The sequence below is a fragment of the Cetorhinus maximus genome, chromosome 13 (genome assembly GCF_964194155.1).
Source record: "Cetorhinus maximus chromosome 13, sCetMax3.hap1.1, whole genome shotgun sequence".
Classification (NCBI taxonomy): Eukaryota; Metazoa; Chordata; class Chondrichthyes; order Lamniformes; family Cetorhinidae; genus Cetorhinus; species Cetorhinus maximus.
In genome coordinates this window covers 55,369,132-55,390,421 of record NC_135891.1, presented here as the reverse complement: position 1 = coordinate 55,390,421, position 21,290 = coordinate 55,369,132, and the positions used below count along the sequence as shown (strand labels likewise).

The following is a 21,290-nucleotide window of genomic DNA, read 5'->3' as shown; positions in this document are numbered from 1 at the left end:
AAGTAGTTGCTGTCAGTTTATGTACACAATACACAAAAAGAACATTTATTAAACAATAAAATACTCCTCAGGTAACCAAACTGCCAAGAAGCAATGCAAACATCAGGACAGGAGATAAGAACTAGCCAATTAAATGGTATCCTTTGTTAACAGGATCCAAGCTGGTTGGTGAAGCTGAAACCAAGACACAGGGCACCATTTTCCGCCCCCCCCCCCCGTCGGGGGCAATGTGCGGGAGTGGGCGCGGGCGGGCGGGTTCCTGATTGGCGCCCCCGGTTGGGGGCACGCCGCTATTTTACGTGGGCGAGCCAATTAAGGCCCACCCAGCATGATGTCCACCAGGAAGCGTTATGCGCTCTCTGTTTGGGTGGGGGGGTGGGGGGAGATTCCCTGAGCCGGGAGTGCTGCCTCAGGGAGGTTGGCTCAAATGTGAAATGCAGTTTAAACAATAGAAATTTTTTTTTGCCATATCCCCCCATGTGACACTGTCACACGAGCTGGGACATGTCCGTAACTTTTATTTTAAAATATTCTGAAATTTTTTAATCCCTCATGAAACCTCATCCTGCCTATGAATGAAGTGTCATGTTTTTTCTGAAGCCCGCCAGGGCTCCTGGCCTGCCCGCCAACCTTAAGGTTGGACTGGCAGGTCCATTATGATTTCAATTACTTTTTTAATGGGCTTAATAGGCCGTTGACAGGTCGGCGACCTGAAAATGTAAATGATGCGGGGTGACATCGGGACGCCCGCCCGACATCACCCTGTGTCATTTTACACGCCAGCAAGTGGGCCCCGCCCCCCCGCTCGCTGACCGGAAGATGCAGCCCACAGAGTTTTTCCCTTGTTGAGAGAGTTTATTGACTTGTTCAGTCTCGCAGCTCTCCTCCCATTACACCCAGTGTCCCAGCTATCCCCTATTTCTATTTTTTCAAAGATAATTAATACCCATCACCTGTTTCTCTTAACCGTTACAATGTAATTGACATTAACCAACCTAAACAGTGTAACTGATAAGACAGTGACACCTGCAGCCATGGCCATGACATAAATTACAATTTGTGAGATCTTCCTTGATGCTATAATGTTTTAATGGACAGCAACCGCAGAAAATCCACTGTTTATTTTATGCATGTTTCATCTAATTTAGAAAATTCAGAATTCTGATAGGCAAACTTTATGTGATAACTCAACTTTCATTGTACGAATTATTGAGCTGATCTGTCAGTTCTGCACACACTGTATTCAATACGTCTACAGTGTTAAGACTTATTTCAGGTACGTTACCACTTAGATCCTGAATTACAAGTAGCTCATCAGTGAGTGGATGAATAGCAGCTACATGAAAGATGTTGAAAATTTATTTACGGCGCAAAATGAATGGAGGGAATAGGGCAAAATTATGTTTAATAAAGCTAAAATTTTGTTCTAAGCTCTGGAATTCCAGCTTTGCACCCCTTTGTCTCTCGAGCTCTTGCTCCACCTTTAAGACACAGCTTAAAAACCTGCTTCGCCTATACTAATATCTCCTTATGGGGCTTGGTGTCAAACTTTATTTGGTGGCATTCCTGTGACAGGCCTTGGGACATCAAAGGTGCTATATAAATGCAGTTGTTTTTCTTGAGTCCAGCAATTAGTAATTTTTCACTCCTCAATTTCCCTGCAATTATACCTTACAGCAGGAATATAAAAAGGGCTTGGAGCTGTTGAAAGAAGCAGACCAACTGGACGGTTTTTCATATCCTGAGTTTTCAGTGTTCAAAGATATGGTGGAAAATTTCAAACTACGACTGAACAACTTTCACATTAGAGCTAAGAGGCGTCAAGTAGAATTGGAGGCTCTAGTTAACTTATACACCTACTGTGATAAGGTTTGTATCAAGATAATCGTAACTCGAGGAACTGTAAAATAAATGGTTTGCTTATGGAATTTCTTCCTATGATGTTACAAAATGCATGAGCTAAATAATATATACTAAAATCCACACTTGCCATTCTACATTTTTCCTTAACAAGACTGACTGGCACTTGAAAAAAAAACTTTCAGGTATTTACACTGAGCTATAACCAACATATAGAATTAAAGAGAATTTGTGGGGCTGATCCTCATTCACAGGTTCTAAAAGATTAAAAGTGATGCTAATCCCACCAAAATGGTCAAGCACAACAGCACTTAATTTTCCAATGTGAGCTAATAGAGGTAATTATATGGGATTTCAGAAGTGGTGCTAGTTAACTTGCTCTTGCAGAGTGACAGCACAAGCTCAATGGGCTAAATGGGCTCCTTCTGTGCTCTAATCATTCTATGACTCTATGAATTTCATCACTATCCTCCTCTCGGTTCATTATACTCCCAAGTTTTGTGTCATCTTCAATTTTTGAAACAGTGCCCTGTATACCCAAGTCCAAATCATTAATACATGTCAAAAAAAACAATTGTTCTAGTGCCAACCCCAGAAAGACCCCATTGTTTACCTTCTTCCAGTCCAGTTTACCACAACTTGCTGTTTCCTGTCACTCAGCTGACTTCGTATGCGCTGTCCCTTTTATTCCATGGGCATCAACTCTGCTAGCAAACCTATTTTATGGCATTTTTTCAAACACCCTCATAAACTGTTTGTTACCTTATCAAAAAAAATCAAGCAAGTCAGTTAAACACACTTTGCCTTTAAAAAGTCTGTTCTGCTTTCCTTAACTAATCTGCACTTGTCCAAGTAACTGTTAATTCCGTCCTGGATTATCACTTCAAAAAGCCTTGCCCCAAGGTTAATCTGGCTGGCCTATAGCTGCTGAGTTTATTCTTGTGCCACCTTTTAAACAACTCGTGCTTCCTGGCACTCAGTGCCTCTAATTGGGTATTGAGCTTCCCTCTGGGCCAATTAGGTCATTTGCATTCAAATATTACTTTGGAATTCATCCAGGTGTTGGGTTCCCAGTCCCACTTTGAAAATCCAGGCCACAGAAACTCTGGAGAAATGCGGTAAATTACTTTTACCTCAATTCTCTCATATTTCCATGAATCTCTTGCCAAAGTTAAAGTGGTCAATCGGGGGAACCCTCTACTTGTTTCTCAATCTGTACATTTTGTTTCATACATGTGGTGAGTAATGTAAGTTACAACCCCACCTTACATGTGTCTGTAGTTGAAATCCATTCTTCCTCAGACTTCAGACCGCAAATATATACACAAATAGCTAATAGAAGCCCAAGGAAAACTGTTAAGGATATAGGTTCTATAATTTTGTCATGCATGATTAATATATATTGAATGCAAATAACAGAAAATGCTAGAAGAATGCAACAGGTCAATCAATGACTGAGAGAGAAAATAAATGGGCTTCTTTAAGCCTGGTCGTCTGTTCTGTCCACTGGTGCTCACTAATGTGCTGTTTTTCTTTCAGGTTTCCAGCATCTGCTGTATTTTCCTTTTTACTAATTTATATTGCATATTTGTCCTCTTTTGTTAGGCCACAAAGTTTGCAGAGGATTGTAAATATTACTTGAACCATTCGGGAATGTGCAATGAAACAATGCTGGAACATCTTGAGAGCTATCATCAGAAGTTTACTGAATTCTCTGTTGAAAAATTTCAGCAAATGAAGAGCCAGGTTCATAGCCTAAACAGTACTAAAGGGATGAAGATGTGGAATGTCACCTGGTTGAAGTGTCAGGAGGTCAGGCAACTCCTTGAGGAAAAACTGGAATTTTGTAGGAAGACCCTAAAAGCCGATAGAACTCCTTCGTTGGACATTAATAGAGAGTCAAAGGGCACTGGTCAGAAGTGCAGTAAGGATATAATCACAAGTTGCTCTCATGTGTGTGGGAGCTCCAGGCCAGAAAACTATGCAATCTGGCAGAGAAAGGAAAATTGTAAGCCTTTGCCTGCCAGGAACATTCAGAGCCATAAAGAAAGTACAACAAATAAACCAAACAGAGAACCAGCGAACTCTTCAATGTTTAACTGGCCCCTGTGGCTGCGCTCAAGTGAAGTTTCCAGTGATGAGAACAGCTCACAGATCTGTTCTCTTCCTTCTTATTCAGGTCCTGTCTTCTCTCCTCCTATTCGGCACAAAAGTTACCCTTCAAAGAAGATCATGCAGGCAGCACAGGGTTTCCAGTTGTCACGGCATGCAAGCTTCTACTCCGAAGACAAAGGTCCAAAGAATACTACAACTAATAGAAATAGCAGCGGTGCTACTCCAGTTATGAGTCCTGTCCTAAGTAGAGTTCCAGGACCAAGTTCGAAACGTGGAACAATACAGGAATTGAAAAAGGAAACAAAAGCAACTTCCTAGTAAGGATATAACTTTGATATTTGGGAAGCAACTTGTCCCTTAGATGTTAATTTAAGAAACCAATACATTTTTTTTCCTCAGATGAATTTTCGGACAATTAAGTTTCAACTCCTCAATTCCCAATGCTTCTCTACCACCTAAACGGCACAAATTAGCAGCATCATAAATACTTTCCGCTTGCCTGGATGGGTCCAACTGCTGCAACACTGAAGAAGCCCAGCACCATCCAGTCCACTTGATTGGCACCATATTTGCCAGCTTAAACATCCACCTGCACCTCTACTCACTGAGGTGAGAAAAGGGATGGGAAACCAGTGCGTCTGGATCCCTGTCCCAAATGCCTCTGCTGGATCCCTAGATAACCAGATGGCAGAAGTTTCAGTATGGCTGAAATCCATATTGAGATGCATAGATACACCCTTTCAGGGCCTCAGACATTGGCCCAGCCCAAGACCACAAAGTCTTGGGGAGACCCTCTGCTTTATGTTCCAGTGGGAGTGTCTGCGACATTAAGGCTGTAGAAAAGAAGTCATAAATTCTGGTATTTAGGCATGGTGATTCTGTCCTTGAAACCAAAGCAAAACTGCTCCTAACAGCTCCATTTGCAAGGTGGTTACATTCGTTTATAAGTTGGAGATCGGGTCACGATCCCAGCTTGAATCGCTCTGGTGAATCTAATTTTTGCTGGTGAATGGTGCAGTATGTCTAGTCTTACCAGGTGCTAACATTATGTCAGGTTCAATGTGGGAATACAGGAACTTGCAACATATTCAAGTCCGGGCCTAATTTTCAACCATTGCGCTGGAAGCTACAGCAGAATTGTGTTGGAGGGCCATGAAATTTTGCAATTTCCTTCAACTGTTTACTCGTTTTCCACTATTTATCTTTCCTTCACTCTCTGTTTACCTCCCATCTTTTTCTCCCTCTCTCTTCCCATATGCCTCACAGACATTCATCTGCTTCAGCTGTGTTGGCATCAGAGACTAACATCTATATTCCACCAACATTTACAAATGTGGTTAACAATGTTATAATTACCAGATAATTTGTTCCTTGTGATATTAATTGAGGGGCAGATATTGGCCAGGACACCGGGGATAACTCCCCTGCTCTTCTTTGAATGGAGCCATGCTGTTTTTTACATCCACCAACAGACAGATGGGACCACGGTTTAACGTCTCACCTGATGCATCTCCAACAGTGCAGCACTCCCTCAGTACTGCACTGGAGTGTCTGCCTTGATTTTTATATGTTCAAGCCTTGGAGCGGGAACTTGAACTTGGAACCTTGTGGTTCAGAGGCCAGAGCGCTACCAACTGAGCAGCAGCTGACACTCTCATTGCCTTCCATTATTCTCTTAATTCAGGATTAATTTAGGGGTATTTTGGGATTACACTGATTTATATTTTACCCTTTTAGGGCATCACTATTTTGCTGTATTTTGTTTAAGCAAATACTGCCAAATTCTTATATGTGAGTTGGGTTTGCCATATGTGTAGCATTTGCACCACAAAAATGCCACACAACGACCATCTCCAACAAGGGAGAACCTAACCATCATTGAATCCCCACTATCAACACCCTGGACTAGCTATATTAATACTGTGGCTACAAGAGCAGGTCAGACACTGGAAATACTGCGGCGAGTACCTCCTGACTCCACCAGTGTCTGCCCTCTATTTATAAGTCACAAGTCAGGAGTGTGATGGAATGCCCTCCACTTGTCTGGATGAGTGCAGCTTCAACCACACTCTAGAAGCTCAGAACCATCTAGAACAAAACAGCCCGCTTGATTGGCACTCCATTCACCACCTTAAACATTCACTCCCTCCATCACCGATGCACAGTGGCAACAATGTGTGTACCATCTACAAGATGCACTGCAGCAACTTGCTAAAGCTCTTTTGAAAGCAGCTTCTAAACTGCATTCTCTGCCACCTAGAAGGACAAGGCCAGCAGAAGCATGGGAAACACCACCACTTGCAAGTTCTGCTCCAAGCCACACATCATTACTTTGCTTTCAGATGAAATCTGAAAAGTTAAAAATATCAGTATCTTTTTTGTTGCTTATTTCCTTGGCGAATATTGAAGATTATAAATATTGAAAGTACACTATTACCACTTGCGTTTCTGTAGTTTTGCTCAGCTAATCATACAGTTATAATCACACTTATTTAAGTGGCACATTCTACAACTAAGGAAAATTACATGGACATTTAGCTCTGAGGACAATTGGGCAGTGTTCTTTAATACTACTAAAGCTAGCAATGTAGAGTTGATTGACTCTAAATCTGGATGTACATGTGGTTAAACTTGATGCAAGGCTAGGATGCCACTGAGAAGGAAATACGTGAAGATGTTAGAGTAACTGGGATTCTGCAAGGAGTTAGAATAATCTTCGGAATGTGAAACAGGGCGTGGGGGGTGGGGGGCGGTTGGGGGGTTGCTATCAGTACTTTGAGTGAAAAGCACCAGGATACTAGCTAATTCTTTGGCTGAAGCATCCTGGGTATTGTGGGGCAGACCCCAAGGGCAGAATTTTTCCGTCGGCGAGCTGGGGGCAGGGCCCGCTCGCCGACATGAAAATGACGCAGGATGACGTTGGGGGGAACCCCCGACGTCATCCCGCCCCACTTAAATATTCAGGAAGGCGGGGGGACAGTGAAATCAGCTGTCCACCCACCGACCTGTTAGTGGCCAATTGAGGCCATTGACAGGGTAGTTAAATCAATTAAAGGCCCTGCCTGTCCAACCTTAAGGTTGGTGGGCAGGCCAGGAGCCCCAGCGGGCTTCTGAAAAAACATCCACCAGCAGGATGAGGTTTCATGTCGGTTTTAAAAAACTTTAATAAAGTTTCTGTGATATTTATTAACATGTCCCATCTCGTGTGACATTGTCACATGAGGGGGACATGTTAATAATTTTTTTATTTTTCTATTTTTAAACTTTCAAAAACTTTTAATGTTCTCCCTGAGGCAGCACTTAGTTTCAGGGAGATGTGCGCTCTTTCGCAGGGGCCCGTTTCGGCGGCGGTGATTGGCTGCCCACCCGCTGCCGAGCTGGTGGGGCCCACCCGCCCGTCAAGGGCAAAATTCTGCCTCAAGTGAAAAGCCTGTGGAAGGGTCAGTGCAAAAGAACATGGGGTGATCAGATTGAATACTGGAAGATGGGGATCAACTGACACATCAGTATATCGGTCTACTGGTCATGCATATGCATCAGGCTGTAGGAATTCTAGTCTGATTTGAGCTTTGTGATTCTCCAAAGAGGGGAGGAGGTATCAAATTTACAGAGAGTTTATGGAGAATTTTGTGATTTTTTTCCTTTTATCCCCTTTCGACACTTTGATCTCAACCCCTACTCCTCGGGCAACTTTTCATCCTTTGAGCACCTTACTTTCTTCCATCGTCTCTTTTGAAATTCTAATTCTCTATCACTCTTCCAAGCCTCGTCCCTATCTGGTTGGGTGAAGTGACAAATTGAATGGACACTGAGGCTCAGATCTTTGCTTCTGAGTCAGGTACTTGGGAAATTTTTTTTTATTTGTTCATGCAATATGGGCGTTGCTAGGCAAGCCAGCATTTATTGCCCGTCCTGAATTGCCCTTGTTCAGAGGGCACTTAAGAGCCAACCATGTTGCTGTGGGTGTGGAGTCACATGTAGGCCAGACCAGGTAAGGACAGCAGATTTCCTTATCAGTGAGCCAGATGGGTTTTTACAACAATCAACAATGGCTTCTTGGTCGTCATTAGACTATTAATTCTAGATTTTTATTGAACTCAAATTCCACCATCTGCCATGGCGGGATATGAATCCGGGCCTCAGAGCATTATCCTGGGTCTCTGGATTACTAATCCAGTGACAATGCCACTACGCCATTGCCTCCCCCTAATCTCCTGGTTTGCTGCACCCATCTTGGGAGAAACTCACTGGGTACAGGATGGAGTCAGGCCTTCCAACTCTAGATGCATAGGCCACAGGTGCTGCCGAGTGTCAAGACAGGCTGTTTAATAGGGCCGCCTTGGTTCTCTGGGACTTTGGCCTAGTTGTTTGGTTAAATATTAAACCTTCTAGCCCTCACTCCTCACATGCCATCACCCCCATCCAGTCCCATTGCCCCATCCATGCCAATCTATGCCAACCCTCATGGCCCCTTATAGCCCCTATGTCAATGCATGCCAACACATCCACCAACGTTTCCTCTTACACCCTCCATGCCAATTCATGCCTTATCCACCATGCCTCAGGAGCCATGTTGAGATGAAATAAAATAAAGGTTTAAATATCTATTGTTGCCTTTATTATATTAAAACAAACTCACATTCGTGAAAGCCGATTCAAAACATTTAAATCCCCTCAAGCACTTAATCCCCTACAAAAGCAAACTGTATTCGTAACCCCACATCAAAGACAGCTAATCCTTTTATAACCTCTTTGAGATGACAATCTAACTGTGAATTTAGGATCCCTACTGAGACAATGATAGGTTTTGGGAAACAGTAAAGCACCTAATGATAGCACTTGAGGTAATATCAATAGCTATTGTATATGCTAGATTTTTTTCTACTCTCACTGACACAGACAGCCTTTTTTAATTTTTAAAGGTCTAGGGATTTAAAGAGCTTCAGAGTGTTTTTAATCTCTCACTGGCACAGGCAGGCTGTTTTTATAAATTTTTTGAGGGCTGGGGATTTAAATAACTTTGCATCATTACAGTTCTACTGAACTTATCCATCCTTCAAAAGTATTTGTGACTACTCCAAAAATTCGTAATTCTGACAGTGCCTGCTAAGGCCCTTGGTACTGTGAAAATGAGCACTGAGTTCAAATGGCGCTACTGAATTCGGGTTTTCCTCATGTGCAAATCATGCCTCACACCTTTCCCCTACAAATGAAAATGGGCTGTCGTAAATGATGGGTGGGACCTCTGGGTCTCGTCCATCATTTTGTGCACTCTGTGGAGTCTCCACAACTCTGCGAGAATCTGAACCGAAGTACTCAAAGTGCAAAGATCTTCAGTTCCCCAGCAATAACATTTTTCACCTTAAAAAGCACATTCTGAATAATGAAATATGAGCTGGCAAAGTTAACATGTTGATCCATAAATATTTTGATGTGATAGCTTTTTAACATAAGAATCAATAGTTAAGATTGTTCATTGGGTTTTCTTTGAGACTTATTTTTGCTTTCTGTTTGTTCCTTGCTAATTCGAAGTAATAAGCTGCAGCATATTATGGAAGAGATATTAATCACTGAGAGAGAGTATGTCCGCTCCCTTGGTTATATTGTTGAACACTACTTCCCTGAGATGGAGCGCATGGATCTCCCCCAGGATCTGCGGGGACAGCGAGGGGCTATCTTCGGAAACCTGGAGAAGCTGTATGATTTCCACAGCCATTACTTCCTGAAGGAGTTGGAGAGCTGTGCAAGGGAGCCCATCAGAGTTGGACGCTGCTTCATCAGACATGTGAGTTGGTAACAAGATTTATTTTATTTTGGTTCCTGATATACTAGCTGACTTTCCTTAGCATTATTTATCAGCATAAACACTGTGTTCCTCAGCTTATCTCCTATTTTCCAATTCTGCTATCTCCCTTTCTTCACCCTGCTCCTGTATTCCTCCATTCTATTTTTGTTATATATGCATCAATCCTCTTCTTAAATGCTATTGCTTCAACACTCCAGGTTTTCCCACTTACTTTAGTATTTTAGTTTTATTTTGGCCTACGTAGGTCTCTAATTTCTATTGCAGCTGGGATGTCTTGCCAGCTCTGTTTTCTGGACTCTCACCCGATGTAACAACATTACAACAATGCCAACAGCAGGAAAAACTCAGTAATCTTTAGTAACATTATTGCTTAATTTGCCTCCATGAAGTAACTCATGCCTTGAATCTCTAATTCTACCACATATTCTAAAAAATAGTGATAAAAATAAAGCTTTGTTTTCTTTAGAAGCAAAACCGATATCTGTTTTATTATGAAATTCAGAATTGAATGCTGAATGGAATAAATGGGCAAAGTTTTCCCCTCATCGGGGGGGGAATGTGTGGGAGCGGACTTGGGCAGGCGGCCCTCCGATCGGCTGCCATTTTTTGTGGGTGGGCCAATTAAGGCCTGCACAGCGTGACGTCTGCATGGAAGCGCTGTGCGCTCCCTGTGCGGGTTGGGGGGTGGGGGTAGGGGGGTGGAATGGCAAATGCGGAAGTGCGCTCCTTCGCACATGTGCCTGAAGGAGCGCTCCTTTCTCCCTGAGACTAAGTGCTGCCTCAGAGCGATCGGTTCCCAAAGGGAAAAAATTAATCTTTGGAAAATTTCATTCACCATCCATGTTCCCTCATGTGACAATGCCACATGAGTTGGGACATGGACATAACTTTAAGTAAAAATTAATCTTAATTTTTAAATTCAGCCACGCTTTTTCAGGTGGCCGCCAGCGCTCCCGACCTGCCTGCCAACCTTAAGTTTAGACGGGCTGTTCCACTAATTGCTTTAATTGCTTTTTGAATGGCCTCAATAGGCCGTTGACAGGTCGGCGGCGCACAGCTGACTTGGCTGTGCCCCCGCCGACCTGAAAATGCAAATGACATGGGATGATGTCGGCAGTCCCACCCGGCATCATTCCGTGTCATTTTACACATCGGCAAGCGGCGCCCCCCCCCCACCCCGCATGCCGACGGGAAAATTCTTGCCAATGAGTCAAAAGAGATTGCTTCATTCTTCACAAGACTTTTCATCTACTCTCTTTCATTCTAGGAGGACCAGTTTGGACTTTATGCATTGTACAGCAAGAACAAACCGCGATCAGATTTCCTACTCAGCAGCCATGGGATCACCTTCTTCAGAGTATGTGATCCAATTATGCGAGGCCCTTATATTAATGAGGCCCCAACTATTTTCAGGCTCCTGGCCAGCCCTCCTGAAAATTGCTTAATCCAATATGCTGGCTGGCACACTTCCAGGTGTAGACTAGACATTGGGGATTGCGTTTCAAAGTTTGCCTCCCTAACATCAATGTTACTTCCAAACAAGGGAGAATCCAAGTTCAATTTCTCATTTCCACCCTCCCAACTCATGCTTTGCACCATTCAAGGCTGTGTATCACACAGCTTGATGTAAACTAAACTCTCCTCTATATTACCCATCTCCCAGAGCATCAATTTGAAACTTTCTATATACTATACAAATTATAATTGTTGACTGTATGAGAGATTGATAATTTAACACTGAATTGAAGATTTGAGCTAAGGCTTGCAAAATTAATTTTACTGAGGAATTTAATGAGGTTTCTTGTTTCGGGAATAAAGGAGCTATGCTGATTTTTTTTTTTATCCTTTACAATTACTCCTTCCACCTTTTCCTAAGGTTTGCAACAGCACTAAATCTGAGCAGAAAGTCTGCTTCTAGAGTTTTGCTAATCCCATCTGGAAACTAGTTATTGGAACATATCGGATAGGAATCAGGAAATGACTTATATGCTGTGGGGAAGGGTTTTGTAAAGGTCTGTCTGATTACCTTTTCAGTTTTTGATAGGCGAATATGTGAAGTTCTCAACACAGGTTCAATGTATTGTTTTGCTAAATTTGTTCCCAGAACTTAGTTCACACAAGATATTTTGCGTCAGTGTGTTGGCATCTCAGGATGGAGAGAGTAAAATATCTTAATGTATTGATAACCAAAAAAACGGTTGCTTTCTAAAGCATTTCAGCACATCTCTTGGAAATGCCACCTCTTCCCGGCCCCACTCCCCCAACACCCCCCAAGGCGTTTTGCCTGATATGGCCATTCCTTCAATGGAAAAGGAAGGCAATGAGAAAAATAGTAATCTGGCAGATATTTGACTTGCGATGACAATACTCTACATCTTCAGTAATCAGAGGAGGCTTGGTTAGTAAAATGTTTTCGAAAGCACAAGTGACTGGACTAATATTGTCAGCACTTTTTTTTACAACGCTCATCAAACGAGGGTGCTGAAAAATAGAGTGGGGGGCTTAAATAAAATCGTTTAATTTTATAATGACAAAACATGCCTACAACGTATAGAACTTAGCCCAAGATTTCGAGCATAAGACATGAACATATCACGGTCAGAACCTCTCAACTTCCTTCAAAGTGGGGAACCTGCAAGAGTACAATGGAATAAGTTTTCCATTATATCATGACCAAGCTTAAGACCATTACAACCTTAGTAAAATTCACTGGGTGGGTAGCCAAAGCTTTGCCAGTAAACATCTGTCAAGATGGGATTCAGAAATATTTCTACCTGAACCATTGCACTGGCAAATTCAGCAATGAAATGGCTTAAACCTGTTTCCTTTCTCCTGGCACAGGCCAAACAGCTGGAATTAGGCGACAAGATGGACCTGGCATCCTACCTATTGAAACCCATTCAGAGAATCAGCAAATACAACTTACTCCTGAGGGATATGTTCAAAGAGTGTAGCACAGCCCAGGAGAAAGAGTGCAAGGAGCTCCAGGCAGCCCATGAGATTGTGTGTTTCCAGCTCCGCCATGGAAATGATTTACTTGCTATGGATGATATACAGGAGTGCGATGTAAGTTTAGATTCACTTTAGAATGGTGAAGCTTTTTACTCTTCTTTTGAAATTCAGACCTTTTTTAAATTACATGTTCAACCAAGAACAAGAATACTATGAAAATTACAACATGGTTATCACTTCCTCTACAATTTATGACTGTTATAAATTCCCCAGTATTTCAAAATTCTGAGAATGTCTGATTTATTAATAATGTAAGGGTACGATATGATTCTTCGTAATACTCTGTCATCCAGATGGGATGATATATTTTGTGTTGTCACTTCACATTTTTCCACTATTTGCTGAGTACACAAATGAGCTGTGACAGTAAGTGTCAGTGTACTATTCAATTGTGAGCATGTAACATCCAAACTCAGTGTTGTCCTCACCCAGTATCCATCTGGGTGGATGAGCAGAATTTAATGCTGGCTGAGGGAGTGGGGAATGAGGTGGGCGGGGCATTGAATCGCACGGGAAATGCCGTGTCAGTTCTCCAATGTCGGGATAAAAGGCCCAAATTATCCTGGCCGCGGGGAGAGAGTGGGACAGCAATATCAACGCAATGCGGCAGGAAGATAAGTTTAATGGTTTTGCATATTATTATAATCCATTAACGTAGAACCTTTTGTGATTAAATGGTACATTTGGGTTTAAATGTGAGGTAAATGGGGATCACGGGCCTTCAGTTTCCCAGCTGTTTAAATCTGGCAGTGAACAGCTGAGTCAGTCTATGCGGGAAGGTGAGTACTTGGATCTGCCTGCCACAACTCAGCCATTTTCTTTGAAAAGAAAAGAGAAGGCTGTGGTCCATCGTGGGAAGGAAATAGGAGCAGGAGTAGACCACAGTGCCCATCGAGCCTGCTCCACCTTTCAATACGATCATGGCTGATCTTGGGCTTCAACTCCATTTTCCTGCCCACTCCCCATATCCCTAATTCCCTGAAAGATCAAAAATCTGTCTATCTCAACCTAAAATGTGTTCAACAACATGAGGGGCAAGGTTCACTGTGGGGAGGTTGAGAGTTACTGCAGAGGGGCAGGGTCACTGTGGGGAGGTCAAGGGTCAGCCTGGGAGGACAAAGGCCACTGCGGGAAGATCAAGGCTCATCTCGGAGAGGACAAGGGTCACTGCAGGGGGTTGAGGGTCATCTCATGGAGGGCAAGGGCAGATTTAACTGGCTGCAGTAGCTTGGCAACTGTGAAAGAGATGCAGCAAACACAGACACCAGATGTTTCCTGAAGACCAGGGACCCAGTGGAGGACCCATCCTTGCCAGAGTCTTTACATCTGTAGAGCTTTTGGAGCCAACAATGGGTCTTGTGCACCCATTGATCCTGGGACCTCGGGTGGAGGAGAGATGCACCGGGAGGCTGGTACTGGGTTGAGAGGCACAAATGGCAGCTGGTTCAAAAGCTGAGCTTGGTCATTAATGTTCAATTGGTGCATGACCACAGGAGACATATCCTCCAGGTGTTTGCTTGTCGTTCCCAGGGAGCTGTCATGATCCTTACATTCCTCACCGCTCCCACGTAGAACAGCGCTTTGAGGCCCCTGGATGCTTGCAGGGATGGATTCTGGGTGACAGCTCAAGATCTGGCTGATGATGCCAGTGAGACACCCTTGGATTCCAGCTAAGGAGTGTTTTAGTGAATCTCATGGATCCACAAGGGCGATGGCTGAGCAGACCATTGGCTTGTTAAAAATGAGGTTGCATTGCCTGGGCTGGCTTTACAGTATACTCTTCAGAGGGTCACCCGGATCATCATTGTCTACTGTGCGTTACATAACCTCACGCAGCTGGGTGGGGTGGGAGGGTGGTTAGTGGAGGAAGGGGGTGAGGGGTGGAGGACGTTGCTGATTACTGAGCTGGAGGAGCTACACTCATGATGAGCAGGGAGAAGGGAGCAGAGCAAGCAGCTCAACACATCGAGTTTCCTGCACCAGATATGAGGGTGATAGAAAGATGCGAGTCGGAGCTCCGCGAGTCTGTCGTTCACACCAGATTCCAGTAGACATTATGCCTTTGGCAAGCGCTACGCTTTAGACCTTTCACCAGCGGGATACCTGCATCTCATCCCAAGAGCAACTCACTATTGTACATTGATAAGCCACTCCACGCTTGCCACTCCAACCATGGAGAGGTGACTATAACCTTCATCCATACAAGCTTGCTACTTATTCTGCTGGCACTCACATAGCTAGCTAGGTGACAACATTAAGACCATCCAATACACACTACCATAAACTATCACATGAAGATTGAACTCGTGTGTCACCCTGGGGCACCGACCTGCTCATTCTCATACGTTTAGAAACACTATGACAGGGTGCGATCCCAACATCTGCAGCTAAGCTAGAGGCTGGCTGCTGTGTGTGATGCCCCATTACCTAAGATTACCTTAACCGCTATTCCCTGATTGCCTGAGGCCTAGAGAGCCCCGGTATGTTGAGGGGCTCCTGCACAGGCACAAGTGCATCATCTTTAGCCGTGGCTAGTCAAGGCACTGGGGTCACTGACAGAGCGGATGAGGAGTGGCTGCTCACTCTCGGAGTGCCCTGAGAGGAGCACCCATTAGTGACAGACTGGCATTCCCCCTCCCGCTCAGTGGCCAAGGATACCTCCCTTAATGCCAGAAGAGGAGGGACACCTTGCGCGGTGTCCAGACATGTCACCCCTCTCACCTGGCCACTGCTGTATAGTGATTATGACCAGAGTGATGGTATGCAGATCCAAGTGCATATCCAGCAACCACTGAGTGGTGCTGAATCTGGCTCTCCATGATGGTCAGCACCCTCTCCATATAGAGAGCCATGCACACTCATACCTGAGACATGGCAGAACTCGTGGCCTGGATGGACTCTTCCGTGTCTGTACATGACTGTGCATAGCATCTGGCAGCTCTGCCTGATGTTCACCTGCCTGTTGCTGCACCTTCAGAAGGTTTCATGTGGCCGTGACCAGAGGCAAGGCATCAGCCTGGGGCTGAGCATGGGCCTGGTCTCCAAGAGTCCTTTGACCATCAGGTCCATCGGCTGTCACAATCCCTCCCACATACATCCATGCCTCATGATCTATCTGTTGAGGAGAATTATATTTCTTTTGCCCCCCTGCTTGGTTCCTCCCTGCGCTGAGACCCATTGCTTGTTGCCCTAATGAGAGCCACATTGTTCTAATGGCACTGTCTTACTTACCATGGTGGCGTGGAGGAGGTCATTGATCCTCTTTCCACATTGCACCCAGGTGTGTCTGTGGGCCCCATGGCTGCTGACCTCTGCTGCAATCTCCATCCAGGCTTTCTTGGTCAGATGGGAGAGTCTCCTGATGCTGTTTGTGGGGAAGAGCACTGATGATTTTGGGGGTCCAGTGACAGGGGGGAAGGTTCAGCCTGGAGAGTTGGCCATGATTTGGATCCCTTTCAGCCTCTGCAACACCGAAGCTGCTGCCTTGTAGCCACTGCAGGCACATCAGGGCGCTGCTTAAATTGGCGCCTGGACATCCGACCCCAACAGATAATGGTGGGTCTCAATACTTCCATCCCTCCCCCGCTGCATAATTGTCTGGGTTTCGTGCCTCTGCTGCGTTTTTGGCTGTCCACCTCATAACTGTGGTCAGCCAGCCGTTCCTGCCACGTCTGGGTCCGCCACCAGGACCCATACTGGTACGACTAAATTCCGTCCTATGAATAGTGATCAAGAGTGAGGATCATAGCTGACTACTCTTCTTGAAGCTTGTTGTGAATCTGAGCCGACATCAACTAACCCAGTACAAACTCAGAGTGCATAGTTAGAACTTTTGTGATCTGTAATTTTCTGCATCCCACCAGAGACTGCACATAGCCACTTATCCATAGGAAGTTCTAATGCATCTCATTTATCAGTTAAATTTAAATGTTGGGCTCATAACAACATCATGGCACAACTGAGAACATCTTTATAGATTTTCAAACTTGCTAGAAGCCATTTTACCATTTAGAAATCGCGCTGCTCTATCAATTTTCCATTTTATCTAAATTTGAAACAGCTGACTCAGTATAAGAGCAAATAGCAAAAAGGAAAATCCAGCAGCATCTACAATGAAATGGTCTCATTTTCTGCTTTAAGTAATCAATTCCTGCAGCAAGGAACAGGGGAAATCAGAGTGGTAATGACAAACATCTTGTTCCTAGGTGAACCTAAAGGAGCAAGGCCAGTTATTACGTCAAGATGAATTTGTTGTATGGTGTGGACGAAAGAAGTGGTACAGACACATCTTCCTCTTTGATGATCTCATAATCTTCAGCAAGACCAGAAAGACAGAAGGAAGCAATGACATCTACATTTACAAACAATCCTTTAAGGTGCAGATAGTACATTTTCTAGTTTTTAAATTTTCTCCACTATTTTGTTTTATGGAAACTTATCAAAGGTCCAGTTGGGAATTTTTATATCTGACAGCTGGGAAAACATTTAAAGCATCCTTTGCAAGAATATTGTCAAGATATCATATGAATTAGTTAGGTAGCCTTCTAGGTAGCCTTTTCAATGCATTAGCATGAAAGCCTTATAGGTAGCCTTTTCAATGCATTAGCATGAAAGCATGAATTAAAAAGCAAAGTTATGATGTTATAACAATACTACTGATCTCATGTTTATAAATTTTTGTCCACAACCCGTTCTTCTGCAAGAACTATTTACAGGGACTTTAAGGAATCTGGCTGAAATAAAACTATTTTGATGTAGTAGTAACTTCACTTTTAAAGACCGTAAATAAATTATGGCAAAATTATAATTAGTTAGCATTGGCTAAATTCTATTGCTTTTTCGCATGAGAAGTTGAATGCTATGTTTTATAGCAGGTACAACAGGTTATGTTATTTTTTTGGCAAAGTTAGAACCACTGCAACTTAAGTTTAGTTTCTGTAAGTAAGATTAAGATCAGAGTTTAAATAACAGAGTTTAAATAAGGTGCATGCTCATTTCAATGTTAGGTCAATCATTAGCTTTCTCAGTTTTTATAGATTGTTCTTCCAGCTGCATCTGTAACAAGATGGTGTGTGATTTTTGCAGCCGGTTCATATAATGGCAGATCTTCCACATAGTTCTCATAATAACACATATAATATGTCATGAAATAACATAAAATACGCAATATATTATTCTTCTAACCTATCTATAACCAACACAACACCAACTCTTCATTATCCACTTAAGTAGAATCTAAAGATGGAAGGGATGTGTGGGTGGAGTAGGGAGCATAAATTTTCCAACATCTCGAGTAAAATCAATTGTCAACTCTTTCAAAAAGCCAGCACAGGCACAATGGGCCAAATGGCCTCCTTATGTGTTGTCAGGTGCTATGAAGTTTAACTGTGCTATGATTATCTCTCTTAAGGGTCACAAGTTTCATTGTTCAACAAATATAGACCCAGTTAGTTAGAGGTTAATTGCTTTTGCTTAGGGAACATTGCAGATTGGAATATATTTGTCAGTCTCAGGTTGCAGGACAGAAGTTCAGGCGGAAAACATCCATTCACTTTAAGGCTGTTATATACGTGCAACAAAGCATGACATCTGAATTCTATCCCACACACATAGATGAAGAAGTTTTTAACATATAATTTCTATGTATCTGTCTGTCTGTTTATCTAATTCTGTCCTCATTGAAAGTTACAAAATTCTTACAGGATGTGACAGGGCGGATGTAGGTAGGATATTTCCCCTGGCTGGTAAGTCTAGAACCAGGGGACATAGTCTCAAAACAAGGGGCAGGCCATTCAGTACTGAGATGAGGAAGAATTTCTTCACTCAGAGGGTGGTGAATCTTTGGAATTTTTTTACCTCAGAGGGCTTTGGAAGCTTAACCATTGAGCACTTTCAAGACAGAAATCGATAGATTTCTGGAGACTAATGATTTCAAGGGCTATGGAGTTAGCACAGGAAAGTGGCTTTGATGGAGCTGGTCAGCCATGATCTACTCTAATGTACCTGTTACCACAGCATGTGAATTAAGTGCACTGATTTTTACTCAACTGTGAACTGTTATAGTGGAGTCCAGTCACAACTTGGATCAGATTGGATCCCTGTTTGCTTTATGTCTAACAAAATGAAGTACACATTAGTGCTGTAATGTCCTGTATATTAATTAAATGCAGCTACATAGTATTGGGAATATTTGTTAACCAGTAGGTGTACCATATCATTGCAAATTTAAAGTCTGGAACACAATTGCGATGTTCAGTTGCTAAGGGAGAGTTTTGTCCAATTTGACCTCTGCTCCTACTGTCTGTGGAGAAATAGTCTATAACTATGGAAATCTGAGGGCAATCAGAGGACTACAGTAGCAGCTACTGGCTCCTGATCCAAAAACTAACATTAATATGATAAAAGATTGTTTTGCAATAAAATAAAAAATGACACTGTGAAATGTGATGCCTTGACTGTGATTTGTGGAGTGTGATAGAAGCAAGGCTTTTTTATATTCCATACATCAGGATTATATATTTTTGTTTTAGCACTAAACAGCAAATATAACAGATGCTGATTCTGTTTAGAAGAAGGGCAAGTGAGTCTTGAGTTCCCAATGGATAAATAAATACAAAGCAAACTAATATGCATTGCTGTGTGATTGACACAATTAATATTGACCTACTGTGTGATATGTAATGTTATTTTGCATTCCAGACTTCTGAAATTGGACTGACACATAACTCTGGTGAAAGTGGGCTGTGTTTTGAAATTTGGTTCAGAAGACAGAAGTCCCGGGATACTTATGTCTTTCATGCTCCAACTCCAGAGATAAAACAAGCATGGATAGATGACTTGGACAAGATATTGTGGAACCAAGCTGTGAGGAACAGGGGTCAGTAAATTAATAACAATTAATAGAAAAGTAGGCGAATGCTGCAAGGCCTGTAATAATCTTGAGTGTAAACTCAAACCCCTCTATTTATACTAACTTCATTTGTGTTGTTGTATTCTTTGTTTTTCCATAACAGTGTCATCTTTTTGGCATTTTGGTGATGTCTTGAACACATTTTGTGTGATGCCATTGAGCACAAGATACATGCTTTTGTAGCTATTGATAGCAAGATGCCAGTAACATGACTGGCAGAAGAAAATTTTGGTTATCTGGTGAATAGATAATTCAGTGTCTTGCGATATTTACAACAATGTGTAGAGGGCCAGCACAACCATTACCATTATTCTTAACAATTTATACTCTGAAAATCATGGATAGTAGGTGGTCCACCACTTCATTTTCCTACTGGGTGTGACTACTGAACTTCACAAATCTAAATTTAGTTTTGTTGAATCAAGCTTGTTCAGACTTGGGTCATTGTGAATCTTTTGCAGCAAATGTCAAGAGAAAGAAAAGAACTTAGCAACACAACCACACAAGAATCTTAGTTCAGTTGCATGAGGTTGGTTAGTGATGGGTGTTATGGTTAGCGGATGGTAAATGCTGAGCTGTTCAAACCCCAGAGGTAAACTTGAAACAACTGCCACAACTATTTTGCAATTTGTATTTATTTTGAGATGCGTGCCTTGAATTCAGCAGTAATAAGACCACTGAATCTTCTAGGTTTCTTACAAGATAAAAGAAAACCTTTATTAATAAAAAAATTATTTTAAGCACATACATAGGTTTACAAATTACTACTATGATAACTCCTAGCTCCCCTAGTTAATATAACTCCCAGTTACACCTCCGTTGAGGAAACAGTAAAACACATAAAAGAACCAGGCAAAGTAATACGATACCCTGAACAGTCAAATTCAAAGTGAGTTTTCTTAACTTCAGTTTGTGTAGGCAGCAACTTGAGGCTTAGATGTTGGAGGCTTTTCATATTTGTTAGATCTTAGACTGCCTTCCACTTACACATAAACTCATCTCCTTTATACAGGTTTCTCCCTTTTTAATGTAAACCCTATTGTCCCAATATGTCTTTTCAACTCTACTTTTCTAATAATAAAAATCTTTCATAGTACCAATTTTAACTGTAAACTTTGGGAAAAATAAACACACTGGCTTCTTCTGACTAATGTAACATTTCACCACCTCTTTTGAAATTCAAATTACTGTGGTTTATCTAAAAATGCAAATTTTCCCTTTACATCTCATATCCTAAAACTCCAGCCATGTTTACCTGTTTAACATTTCAAACCTAGCTTCGCTTCTGATACATCAAATCCTCCAGACCAGCTGTCTTTAATTCAATTAAGTCCCATACTCACACACACACAAACACACATTTTTCCTACCTTACAATAAATTCCAATAACATAATGAAAATTATTATATTTTCCTAACAATGTGTCAGTTAAATGGCTCTTACTGAAAGTGTTGCACCTTGTGCTCTTTGTGGTGACAATGTAATCTGAATGATCTCTAACATTGGAAACCATTTGAACAATTTTGAAATCTCCTTAGCCCTTTTTAGCCTCTGCACAAAAAGGCAGAGCATATTCCTTGACTTTG

General features: G+C 42.4%; 1 protein-coding gene across 4 annotated transcripts in view; it reads left to right on the top strand.

Moving 5' to 3' along the window:
* LOC144688615 (pleckstrin homology domain-containing family G member 4B-like) overlaps positions 1–21,290 on the top strand; it is a 202,449-nt gene that overhangs the window by 154,099 nt on the left and 27,060 nt on the right. For all 4 annotated transcript variants that reach the window (XM_078555392.1, XM_078555395.1, XM_078555394.1 and 1 more), the window contains 7 exons: positions 1,678–1,869; positions 3,466–4,292; positions 9,508–9,760; positions 11,049–11,138; positions 12,623–12,847; positions 16,999–17,169; positions 19,493–19,670. In XM_078555392.1, the coding sequence (XP_078411518.1) occupies positions 1,678–1,869; positions 3,466–4,292; positions 9,508–9,760; positions 11,049–11,138; positions 12,623–12,847; positions 16,999–17,169; positions 19,493–19,670 (1,936 nt within the window). The remainder of the gene's footprint in view (positions 1–1,677; positions 1,870–3,465; positions 4,293–9,507; positions 9,761–11,048; positions 11,139–12,622; positions 12,848–16,998; positions 17,170–19,492; positions 19,671–21,290) is intronic.